Source organism: Mastomys coucha, unplaced genomic scaffold (genome assembly GCF_008632895.1).
Source record: "Mastomys coucha isolate ucsf_1 unplaced genomic scaffold, UCSF_Mcou_1 pScaffold21, whole genome shotgun sequence".
In the NCBI taxonomy this organism is placed as follows: domain Eukaryota; kingdom Metazoa; phylum Chordata; class Mammalia; order Rodentia; family Muridae; genus Mastomys; species Mastomys coucha.
The window spans coordinates 175613227-175625848 of record NW_022196904.1 but is presented as its reverse complement, the minus strand read 5'-3'; the positions used below and the strand labels follow the sequence as shown (position 1 = coordinate 175625848).

General features: G+C 47.7%; 1 protein-coding gene across 1 annotated transcript in view; it reads left to right on the top strand.

The window, feature by feature from the left end:
- The first annotated feature begins 11047 nt into the window (after window positions 1-11047).
- The window catches only part of LOC116103895 (acyl-CoA desaturase 1), a 12605-nt gene continuing 11030 nt past the window's right edge, over window positions 11048-12622 (top strand). The window contains exons 1-2 of the mRNA XM_031390421.1: window positions 11048-11400; window positions 12174-12456. Coding sequence (XP_031246281.1) covers window positions 11377-11400; window positions 12174-12456 — 307 coding nt within the window. The 5' untranslated portion in view covers window positions 11048-11376. The remainder of the gene's footprint in view (window positions 11401-12173; window positions 12457-12622) is intronic.

Here is a 12622-nt window from a genome sequence, read left to right as displayed (position 1 = left end):
CTCTCTCTCTCTCTCGTCAAAGCCCCTTGACATACTGTCTGTTTACCTTGGGGCCTGAATTCACATGGGAGCCTCCACCATGCTGTCTGTTTGTCTGTGGCCTTAATAACTCTTCTAATGAATCTCTTAATTAAAGAAATTTGCCTCAGGGTCCCCCTTGAACTCCAAACTCCAAACCTTCCACTGTTTTAACAGAAACCAGAGACTGCAAGAGCCTGTCTAAGGCCAACAACATTGCCAATCCAGAGTCCCTTTGGGAAGAAAGAAGAAAATAATCCTGGTCTTTGAAAGGGAATCCAGCCAGACCCCAGCAGGGAACAGCCCGAAAGGCCAGGAAACATACTGCACACAGTTGCATTCCCTTGTGCCTTGGGCTCCAAAGCCAAAGCTGCGGGCATCAATGGGTTTTCCCTTTTCCCCTCTTGGGCAGGGAGAGATAGGCAGAACGGTTTGGAAAGGGGTAGAAATGATATCTCCTGGGCTTTTCAAACTGCCTCTCACTTAGGGGTCAGGACAAGGGTGTCTGCTTGGAGGGTGTCCATCGGACACAGGGTGGTGGGAGGATCAAGAGAAACAGCCTGGTAATTACTCTCAACTGTACTTAGCAGATCTGTTCTGTGGTTGGAAAGAACCATGTAGCAAGGAAAATGTGCCAAGTCCCTGCATACATTATCAGATTCAGGTTCTGGTACCTTTCCGACACAGGGTCCCCAACCTCGGCCACTTTTCTGAGGATTAAACAACAAAGGTAGCGCACGGGTGACTATTACCAGAGTCACAGAGCTATATGATCGTGGTACACAAACTTAAGATGCTGCTCCATCCTCCTCACACCTGTTTTCTTGCCCTGCCCAGTCTTAGGGGTTCCTCTGTTGAGAGGGCCTCTCCTTCCCCAAATGCCTACCCCACCTGGCACACTGTCTGCATCCCATAGCATCAGGTACTGCCCTGTGTGGTTGACTTTTGTGCTTTGTCCCGTGTCTCTTAGAAATCTGTGAGCTCCCCCAAGGTGCCAGGGAGCTTGGTTTAGTTGTTCTGCACAGAGCAGAGCATTGGATTTCTGCTGGGCACAGAGGAGGCTCAGTTAATACTCGGGCCCCAGGGGGTTATCTTGGCACCGAAAGATGGCATGGGAGAATCACAGACTCCTGGCTGGGAAATGCTCAGGGGAAGCTGGGGTTAGGTCATGGCCAGCTGCCCTCTGGACTTGACAGCCCTGCTGTGGGCTGCTCGGTGCTGTGTCAGTGTGGACCAAGGGTGACATCAGTCCAGGGAGGTTACTGCAGGGTGAGGCAAGATGGGGACAGTGGGCTGGCTGTCCATGCTCCTGTGGAAGCTGAGGCTATGTGATGACCGGGAAGGCACCTTGTAGAGAAATAGGGGGCGGGAAAAAGGGTGGGGGTGGCAAGAGTCCACCTGGCGGGAGGAGGGTAGCAAAGGCTGGGATCTAAGTGGGAAAGAGAGGTATTGGTTCAGGGGACAGAATGGCTGCCATCTCCTCCACTCTCAAATACTGAAAGAAGTCTCTCATCATAAAGATAGAGGAGCACAAGCCCCTTGTGTGTCTCCAAATCTAAGACAGGGCAAGAAGAATGCAAAGGACACTTCTTCCCAGAACCTGTGTCAGCTTGCTCTCTGTGACTGACCACGCAGAAGGCTCACACACAGCACGGGCTGCTTCCGCAGTGGAGGAAGAGTTCCTGCAGGTCTACATAGAAGGGAGGGAGCAACCTAGAGCCTGGGAAGAGAAGGTCAGGCCACCACAGAAAACAGTACCAATGACCCTATCCTGAGACCTTTGTCCCCAGGTCTCGGCCGTGCAGGCTGTCAGCCCTTGATCACACTCTCTGCTCCTGAGACATTACTTGTTCCAGTCACACCCAGCCTGCTCTACAGAGGTGGACCGGAGCCCAGACATAGGTGAGCTCAGCCTAGCAGAGGTCACTCCTATGGCTCCATAGCTATGCTGCACACATATCCATATATGGACATACACATACACATCCATGCACGCATGTGTGCATGGACACACACACACACACACACACACATATACATTCTGCACATACTCCAGTTCTGTGCTGAGCAGGGAAGAAGCAGAGAGAGAAGAGAGACACATGGACAGACACACGACTGGTGACCGAGGACTCGGACAAGTTCACCTGCCTCTTCATAGCGAGGGCCACACAGTTAAAGACCAACTCTCTACCCCAGAGCCTGTGCCAGGAGTACTCCTTAATGTAATGTCACATTCTTGTCCCTTTTCCCGTGCTGGGCTCTGAACCGCTTGTTCCTCTTCGGTCTAACTCCAACGGCCCCTTGGGATTTCACACTGCTGTGTCCTCCGTAGTCTTCCTGCTTTCTTCCAGGCTGGTCTAATCTGTGTCTCTGCCCTGGAATCTGTGCCACCCAAGCTGAGCTCCAAATGGGACTTTGCCGAGGATCCCCCACCTGGAGCATAGGGACCCCAGCACTTGTTCTGAACCATCTTTCCCAGAAGCCTTCTGCCTGTTCCCCAGGCAGAGAGAGGTGAAGCCCTCTTACCATCTCGCCCATATGTCAGCTTCCTGGGATTTAGCTTGGACCATATCCCCAGAGGTCTGTACTCCTTCTTCTGGTCCCTCCCCACCCCCACCCCCCAATGCCCAGGACTGACAGGAGCGGTGCTGGCTTCTACCTCTCCTTCCCCACGGTGCCCTCTGCCACGAGAAAGCTTGTGAGGTCCGGGATGATGAGGGCATTTCTCCAGCTCTGACCTATTGTCCCATTATCATGAGGCCATGCTCAGTGTGGATGGGGAGATCCATGGAGCCGGTTGCCTAACGAACCTCGGTGTGCTTGTTTATTGAACAAACTGATGCTATCTCACATCCGCAGCGGCTGGAGTATCAGTGACTGAAAAGAAGTATTTTAAAGACACACTTTCTACATGGCTTTATCCACTTGAGGCACACAGCTTGATGGCATCTAGTACCTTCACAAAGTTAATCACAACAGTCAATCTTCTGATGTTTTCCTTGGTCATCTGCCTCCCTCCTACACCACCTTTTAACTCACCATTGGACTTTCTGTCTCTATAAATCTTCGTATTCTGAGCCTGAGGTGTTTGATCATGCCTATGATCCAGCTTCTGGAGAAGCTGAGGCAGGAGACTGTCACGTGATCAAATTCAGTCTGGGCTACAATAATGAGTTCCAGGCAAGTGTGAGACTCTCTAAATCAAACAAACAAATAAAATAATAGTAGAGACGGAGGCTGGGGCTCAGTTGACAGAGCCCTTGCCCAACATGCACTAAGTCCTCAGTTTGAACTTTAGGATGGCCCAAGCCAGGGATGATGACTCAAACCTAAAATCCCAGCACTTGGGAGATGGATGCAAGAGAACCAGAAGTTTGAAGTCTTCCTTGGTTGTACCGGGAATTCACAGCTAGCCAGCCAGGGGTGCATGAGATCCTGTCTCAAAAATAAAATAAAATAAAATAAAATAAAATAAAATTAGACTTTAAAAAAAGTCAGAATAACAGGGCCCATGATGTGACTCAACGGGTCAAGACATTTGCTGCCAAGTCTGACCAGCTGAGTCCAATCCCCAGGACCTATGTGGCAGAAGAGACAAACTGACTCCCTGGAGCATCCTCTAGCCTCCACATGACCCATTGCACGCGCGCGCGCGCGCGCGCGCGCGCGCGCGCGCACACACACACACACACACACACACACACACACAAGTAAATAAATATATAAGAAAATGAGTAGGGGGGCTAAAAAGATGGCTCAGTGGTTAAGAGCACTGGCTGCTCTTCGAGGGGTCCTGAGTTCAATTCCCAGCAACCACATGGTAGCTCATAGCCATTTGTAATGTGATGTGGTGCCCTCTTCTGGTGTGTCTGAAGAGAGCATACTTGTATACATGTAAGTATATACATATAACTTTATGTGTGTGTTCATATACATAAAATAAATAAATAAATCTTTTTTTAAAAAAGAAAGAAAAAACAAGTAAGTAGATGTAATTAAAAATTACAACAGTAGCCGGGCAGTGGTGGTGCACGCCTTTAATCCCAGCACTTGGGAGGCAGAGGCAGGTGAATTTCTGAGTTTGAGACCAGCCTGGTCTACAGAGTGAGTTCCCAGACAGCCAGGGCTACACAGAGAAACCCTGTCTCGGAAAAAAAAATGACAACAGTAATAATAAAGAGAGGTTTAGCTTCTTGCGATGTTTTATATTAACTGGTCATGTGATGCACTGTCTTTGGCAACTGGCTTCTTTCACTTGGCATTCTATTTCTACCTTTTATGTTATAGCATCTAGTTGCCTTTTCTTTTTCATTTCCAAATATATTCCATTGTTGGTATTAGATTAGGGGATCGATCACACCACATCCTCTCTAGTACCTAACTCATACAGCCCTGGGGTAGGTTGGAACAGCAGAGTTAGCTTTTACAGGGTCTCATTATGTAGATGGTAGACCAGGATGGCCTCAAACTCTGTCCCCTGAGTGCATGAACACCTGGGACTAAAGGCATGAACCACCAGGCCTGGTCCACTGTCTTTCTTTCTTTTGTTTTCTTTCTTTCTTTCTTTCTTTCTTTCTTTCTTTCTTTCTTTCTTTCTTTCTTTCTTTCTTTCTTTCTTTTTACTTCTTTCCTTCCTTCACATGCATTGGTGTCTTGTCTATGTATGTGTCTGTGTTGGATCCCCTGGAACTGGAGTTACAGACAGTTGGGAGCTGCCACGTGGGGTGCTATGAATTGAACCCAAGTCCTCTGGAAGAGCAGTCAGTGTTATTAACCGCCAAGCCATCTCTCCAGCCCCACTTTCCTCCCCCATTAGCTTCTTACAGTATGGCCTTGAGGCTGGAGAGCTGGCTCAGGGGTTAAGAGCACTGGCTGCTCTTGTGGAAGCCCCGGTTCTCAGCATCCACACAGAGGCTCCCAGTAGTCTCTAACTCCAGTTCCAGGGGATCTGGTGCTACCTTCTGACCTCAAAGGTCACACTGCACACATGTGTTGCACAGATATACATGTAGTCAAAACACCCATACACATAAAATGAAAATAAATAAACCCTTAAAAGAAAAACAAGAATGGCCTCAGACCCTATCAGTACCTTCAGTAATATGCTAAGCTCAGGGCCCTCTACCCTCGGAGCTCAAAGATCTCCTGTGACGTTTATAAACGGCTGAGAATTTTGTTTGTTCTGCGGGCTGAATCTCTACCCTATCCCTGCTCCCTGCTGTGAGTGGCTGCCATCATTACAGGGCCTGACTGCCTGCCTGAAAACCATCTGCATGCATCTCCCTGGAAATATTTATTTATTTTTTTTTTACTTTTGTGTGTATACATATTTTGCCTGCATATGCGTCTATGTATCACATAGGTGCCTGGTGCCTGAGGGGGCCAGAGAGGGCACTGCACCCCCTGGAACTGGAGTTACAAATGTTACATGGCAGTTAAGCTGCCATGTGGGTGCTGGGAATCAAACCCAGGTGTCTTGGGAGAGTGTGGTGCTCTTAACTACTAAGCCCCAGTCCACGAGAAGAATCTTCCATGCCAGCTGTACATGGTAGCCCACATCTTTAGGCCCAGTACTCAGAAACTTGGGAGGCAGAGGCAGGCAGAGCTGTGAGTCTGAGGATAGTCTAGTCTAATAAGTTCCGGGCTAGCCAGGGATTCATGGTGAGACCCCGTCTCAAAAACTAAACCTTTCATCTTTAACTCAGCACAGACCGTCCCTACCCTTACTTTAGTAGAGGTTTTGCCTTGTTTCCAGTTTTGGCTGCTGTGAACATCTAAGAACATATAATTCTGTAGTATGAACATGTGGTCATTTCTCTGGTGTGTACACATACACATAAATAAACATATACACTACATATACATCATACACATACACATGGCAGTGAATGTATTTTGACAGAGTGGAGTTAGAGGGAAAGTTGAGAATAGGATTCATGGTGATTTCACCTGGTGGCTAAAGTTGAGTACAGACATTGCTATGCGCATGGCTTTGATGCTTTGAATCCAGAAGGGGCCTGAATGTAAATGTATCAATATCCATTATAACTTTCCCTGCATCTAATACTGTGTTAATCTTCCCAGATCAATGTTAAATAGTCCAAGCAGCCTTTCATCTTTGTTGTTGTTGTTTCCCCCACCCCAACCCCCTGAGGCAGGGAGGATTTCCATGTTGCTCTGGCCAGTCCTGGAACTCACTCTGTAGACCAGACTCAGACATCTGCCTGCCTCTGCCTCCTGAATGATGGGATTAAAGGCCCACAGAATAAATTGTTCAAAATTAGGCTAGCATCTGGTAAATTTCAAAACAATTTATTTTCCCTTCCTTTCGACAATATGTTCTTCCTTTATTGAGATTAGACAAAAACATGTTCGTGTCCTACTTGTGAACTCTACACCACGAACACACTTTGGTATCATTAGAGACTGTTTTGTTTTGTTTGTGACAGAGTCTCTATGTTCTGGTCTGGCCTCAAGCTCCTTGTGCAGCTGAAATTGCCCGTGAACTCCTTGTCCTCCTGCCTCTACCTCCTGAGTGCTGGACTTACAGGTATGCACTGTCATGCCTGGCTCAGATAGATATTGTTGCTATTTAAATTTATTACATGTATGTATTATGTATGTATATGTGTATGTGCATGTGTGCTGTGTGTTTATGTGGTGGGGGACACTGAGCCCAGCGCTTTGTGGTGAGCCCCATCTTTAGGCCTGAATTGAGCATTTTAAAACTGCTGGTGGGCAGAATAAATTAATTTACAAACCCAATATTATTTGTATTAGAGACAAGCTCTAAATCATTATTATAAATAACAGATATAAAATATTGACAGCTTAGCTATGGCACACATACAGCATAGTTCTGAGATGCTTACTGCATGTGCGAAAATTCCAGGCACTGGTCAAGGGACTGGAGTGTAGCCCAGTGGTAGGGCACTTGCCTAGGATGGGGGAGGCCCTAGATTCAATTCTCTAGCACCATGAAGAAAAAATTACTTATAAAACATTTTTCTGCTGGGCTGGCAAGAAGGCTCAGTGCATAATGACATTTCTCACTAAACCTAGTGACATGAGTTTGATTCCCAGGCCCCACATGGTAGAAGGAGAGAATCAACTCCCTCAAGTTGTCTTCTGGCTTCCACTGGTAAGCCTTCACACACACACACACACACACACACACACACACACACACACACACCACAATTAAAAATAAAAACAAATATTTAAAGAGGTGTGGTGGCATACACCTTAAGCCCCAACACTCAGGAGGCAGAGGCAAGCAGATTTCTGTGAGTTCAAGACCAGTCTAGACTACATAGCAAAAATATAGATAGATAGATAGAGAGATAGATAGATAGATAGATAGATAGATAGATAGATAGAGAGATAGAGAGATAGAATAAAACAAATCAAAACAAAACAAAACAGAAAACCTGGCTTATTTTCCCCAATATAGAATATTGTAAGGTCTTTAATAGAAACAAACTACATTCACTAATGCCTTTTTATGAGTTAATTCAAAAGTCAAATCTTTGTTAACTATTTGTAGATTATCTATAATTCCTCCATCACGAGTTCCTATTCAGTACCTTCAGTTTTAATCATTCTGAGTGCCTGTCAATCTTTACAAACCCTTTAGAGAGACAAATATTTTTTTCCTTTCACAATTGTTGGGAAAATTTGCTCTCTGTGTTGAAACTAATACATAATTCAAGTTAGAATGCCAACTCGGCTCTGTTATTGCCTAGAGCCTCCGAAGGGAGGTGATCTCTGCTCGAAAGGGAACCAGTTTCCTGGTTAGAAACAGAATGAAAATAGTCTTATGTGATTGGCTGTTCTTCCCCGTCAATGAGGGTCTTCAGGATTTTATGCTAATGAAAGAAGATGGGGTGGGGGACACAGACACACCATGCACTCTAGATGATGTGCCACTCAGTCCTTTTCAATAGTAGTGACAGTTTTTAAAGAGTGTCTGTCAGTGAGGGACAGTGGATCTCCAACACATCTTCACAATGCCCCTGGGGGGTCAGCAGAGTCAGCTGGCCAGGTGCTTTATGGGATAAAGGCACCCAGAAAAACGGCCATGGTCCAGGTGCTTTCCAAGCATGAATCTGCATTCTTGGACCTGCCCTCAATATGTACAATCTTGTCAGAATAATAACATTTCCCAGTGCACTTGAGAAGGGCTGAGTGAGCAGCCTCCGTTTCTATGCATGCCCTCCGTTTCTGTGAGTGCCTTCTGTTTCTATGGGTGCCCTCCATTTCTATGAGTGCCCTCTGTTTCTATGAGTGCCCTCTGTTTCTATGGGTGCCCTCCGTTTCTATGGGTGCCCTCCGTTTCTATAAGTGCCCTCTGTTTCTATGAGTGCCCTCCATTTCTATGAGTGCCCTCCGTTTCTATGGGTGCCCTCCATTTCTATGGGTGCCCTCCGTTTCTATGAGTGCCCTCTGTTTCTATGGGTGCCCTCCGTTTCTATGAGTGCCCTCTGTTTCTATGGGTGCCCTTCGTTTCTATGAGTGCCCTCCGTTTCTATGAGTGCCCTCCGTTTCTATGGATTCTTGCTAAGGTCTGCACGATTACTGAAAATGGCTAAGTGGGACCCAATTTTTACTTTTTTCTTGCTCTCTTTTCAATCTCCTGTTGGTACCCAGAGGAAAGTTCTAACGCCAATCCCCATCTTCCCAGTTTACCTTCTACTTTCCCTTCATCTATACTAAAGTATGTGCTGAATTACAATTTTAAAATTTTATTTATTTAGAGGAAGGACCTCACTATGTAGCTCTAGCTGGCCTGGAAGTCAGAGATTTATCTGCTTTTGCCTCTTGAATGCTGGAATTAAAGGCATGTGCTGAGAGTTGTAAATTACATTGTAAAGAGGAGAGAGAGCTCAGTAGTTAAATGTCCTTAGTGGCTCTGGCAAGGGACCAGAGATCAGTTCCCAGTGCACGTGTCAAACAGCTCACAACCACCTGTTACTGAAGCTCTAGGGGTCCTCATACCTCTGGGCACATGTAACCCACTCACAGAGACATATAATTAAAAATAAAAATAAACCTTTAAAATATATGCTATAAACAAATCGTATTTATTTAGGCGTTCTAACTAGTCACTGGCCTAACAACTCCTGACACCAACTCTTGTCTTTTCCCACAGCTTTCTTTCCTAGTACACAGTCTTATTATGTGCTCGGCTGGAAGCTCCTGAAGTCTGTAGTGGATGCCATTCACAATCATAGAAGATCATGGACCAACAGTTCCTACTATGTCTCAACGACACTGAAATCCACTCTCTTGCCCCACGTTTTCTGGGCCCCCAAAGCTTTCTCGCTAGCACAACAGCCTGATTTTGGAGAGAAATAGTGGACTCCTGTACTGCATGCTGTCTTGGGTCTGCAATGTGTGTCATAGCACTTTAGTCCGGGTAATATCCCCAGATCTAGGGGATAATAGCAGAATGGGGATTAAGGGGAATTCCCAGGGGAATCTGGCTGCTGTAGCTGTCAAGCAGGTCCATGTAGCCCTGGCTGATCTGCAACTCGCTGTGTGAATTGGGCTTAGTGGCACAAACCTTTATCCCAGCACTTGAGAGGCAGAGACAGGCAAAGCTCTGAGTTTGAAGTCAGCCTGGACTACAAAGCAGATTCCAAGACAGTGAGAGCTACATAGAGGAACCATGTCTCAGTTTTTATTTTTATTTTTTTAAAGAAAGAAAGAAAAGAACTATGTAGAGTAGGCTACAAAGTCACTGATATCAGAAAGACAGACAGACAGACAGACAAGCAGGCAGGCAGGCAGGCAGAAGAAAAGAAAGTCGAGGGGGGGAGAGAAAAAGAGCTCACTATGTAGACCAGGCTGCATAGATATTTGCCTGCCTTTACCCTTTGAGCCACTCATCCAATACTCAATTCCTAGCTCCACCATACACTTGCTAAAAGTGACCACCGGTAACCTCATTTCTTTTTTTAAATTTCATTTTCTTTTTTAAAAAGGCCAAGAAGCCCCGGGCCCAGCTCAAAGGCAGTCACGGATCTACGGAGGTAGAGGCCAGCTTGATCTACATAGTGAGTTCCAGGACAGTCAGAGCTTCAGAGATCTTGTCTAAAAAAGAAACCAATAACAATAAACACCAAGAAGTACCTACTGCTCAGGGTCAGTGTGGGTTCAACAAAAGGGCATACTTGAGAAGACTAGTTAGGGATCGCAAAAGTACCTGTTTGCTATTCTTACTGCACACTCAGTCCCTTAGATTCGTTAGTCCCTTTCCTTGGAAGGACACCCCCCACCAAGTTCTAACCAGACGATCTAAGGATCTCTCAAACGTCCCGCTTGGGGAGATGGGGTTAGGATTGGGCTCTGGCTCCCAGCAGAGGCGGTCCCCTGCAGATTGAGACCAATGAGTGAGCGCAGTTGTAACTCTGCACGTGAGATCCTTGCACTCAAGAACGCAGCAGTCACCGGGTGCTGGCTAACAGGATACACCATTGTTTTCCCGGGTCAGAGCCCTGGGCGCTAGATATCAGAGACCGATCGCACCCTCATGACCCAATCTCCCGGGTTTTCTCTTTGCAGGTGTCTGGAAATGGGGGTAGATGTGAAGTTAGACAGAGTTGTGAGTTGTGAGTGGCCGTAGCCAGTGTCTTCCTCACTTCTCTCGATGCGATTTTTCCAGTGAACCATTCGCTAAGCGCCAGGCGAGAGTCCCAGGCTTGCACACAACTCCTACACGGGACCACATTATCCTCCTCTTAAAGAAAAGTCACCCATCAGCCCAGAGCAAAGAGAATAAAGAGAAAAAGAGGGGAGGAGAGAGTGAGAAGCTAGTGGCAGAGGGAACAGCAGATTGCGCCTAGCCAATGGAAAAGGCTGGACAAGGTGGCACCAAATTCTCTTTGGCCAATGACAAGACAGGCTTCACAGGAGGCGCCTTAGCATTTGCCCCCAGGCAGGGGGTTGGAGCAGCGCTGTGTTGATGCCTTCAGCATCCCGGCGCCTCCGAGGTCTACTCTGGAATCTACTTGGCTTTCTTTCCCCTTCTTGGTCCCGCCCTCCCTCCCTCCCTTACCTCCACGCCTGGCTTCCTTGGCTAGCTATCTCTGCGCTCTTTACCCTTTGCTGGCAGCGGATAAAAGGGGTCTGAGGAAATACTGAACACGGTCATCCCATCGCCTGCTCTACCCTTTAAATTCCCAACCCGGGGAGATCTGTGCACAGCCAGACCGGGCTGAACAACCCATCCCGAGAGACAGGAGGGCAGGTTTTCCGAGCGCAGCTCCGCCACTCGCCCACACCAACGAGCTCCGGAACCGAAGTCCACGCTCGATCTCAGCGCTAGGAAAGTGAGGCGAGCAGCCGACAGCCACCATGCCGGCCCACATGCTCCAGGAGGTGAGCTTCCAGAAGCGGCCCTCGCTCCGCGCACTGGCCACGCTGCTAGGTGACTGGTCCCGGGAGGAGAAAGTTGAGAGTTCTCCGGGCTACCGGGCTTTCTCGAATTCTAATGCGACCAGTTGATTGGGAGGTGTAGACAGTTGAGTCCCAACTTCCGTGCCTTTAGCTTTAAGGCAGCGGTTCTCGACCTTCCTGATGCTGTGACCCTTTAATACAGCTCTTCATGATGTGGTGACATCCCCCCCCCCCCAAGCCATAAAATGATTTTCGTTGCTACTTCATAACTGTGATTTTGATACTGTTTATGAATCGTAACGTAAATATCTGTTTTCCGATGGTCTTGGGCTATCCCTGTGAAAGGATCGTTTGACTCCCAAAGGAGTCGAGCGTGAGCCACAGGTTGAGAACCGCGCTGCTTTAAATAAAAGCCCGTCCTGCCAATACTTGAATACTCACGCGGGGAATCCCTTTGTGTGTTACTGGGGGTACAAATATTTCACTCCTCTTTCCTACTCGTCTTACACACAAACACACAGTCTCACACACACACACACGCACACGCACACACCCCAAACAAATCTGTACATTTCTGGAAACTTGTGATTTCTCTCGGAGTACATCTCTCCCTGAGCTCTGGGGCAGGGGCTGTTGCGTCTTTGCTGTGCCTTTCGCGTGCACTAGTGTGAAGAACATGGTACACGTCCCCCGCCCCCCATACACACAGTGCCCTCCACGGATCGGCCTCCCCTGACTGAACTTTTTTTTTGCAGATCTCTGGTTCCTACACCACTACCACCACCATCACAGCGCCTCCCTCCGGAAACCTGCAGAATGGACGGGAGAAGCCGAAGACGGTGCCCCTCTACCTGGAAGAAGACATCCGTCCCGAAATGAAAGAAGATATACACGACCCCAGCTACCAGGATGAGGAGGGGCCCCCGCCCAAGCTGGAGTACGTCTGGAGGAACATCATCCTCATGGCCCTGCTGCACGTGGGAGCCCTGTACGGGATCACGCTGGTTCCCTCCTGCAAGGTCTACACCTTGCTCTTCGGTGAGCAGCGCCCCTTGTCTTGGACCAGTACCTCAGATTTCTCTTTGCTCTTTAATAAGGTCGCCTCTGACCCAAGGCAGAGGCCCCTCTGTCCAGATTCCCCCAGCCCTTTTTTTCTGCTTCCTTTAACATGAATACTGAGTCCCTGGAGCGGGGGGGGGGGGGG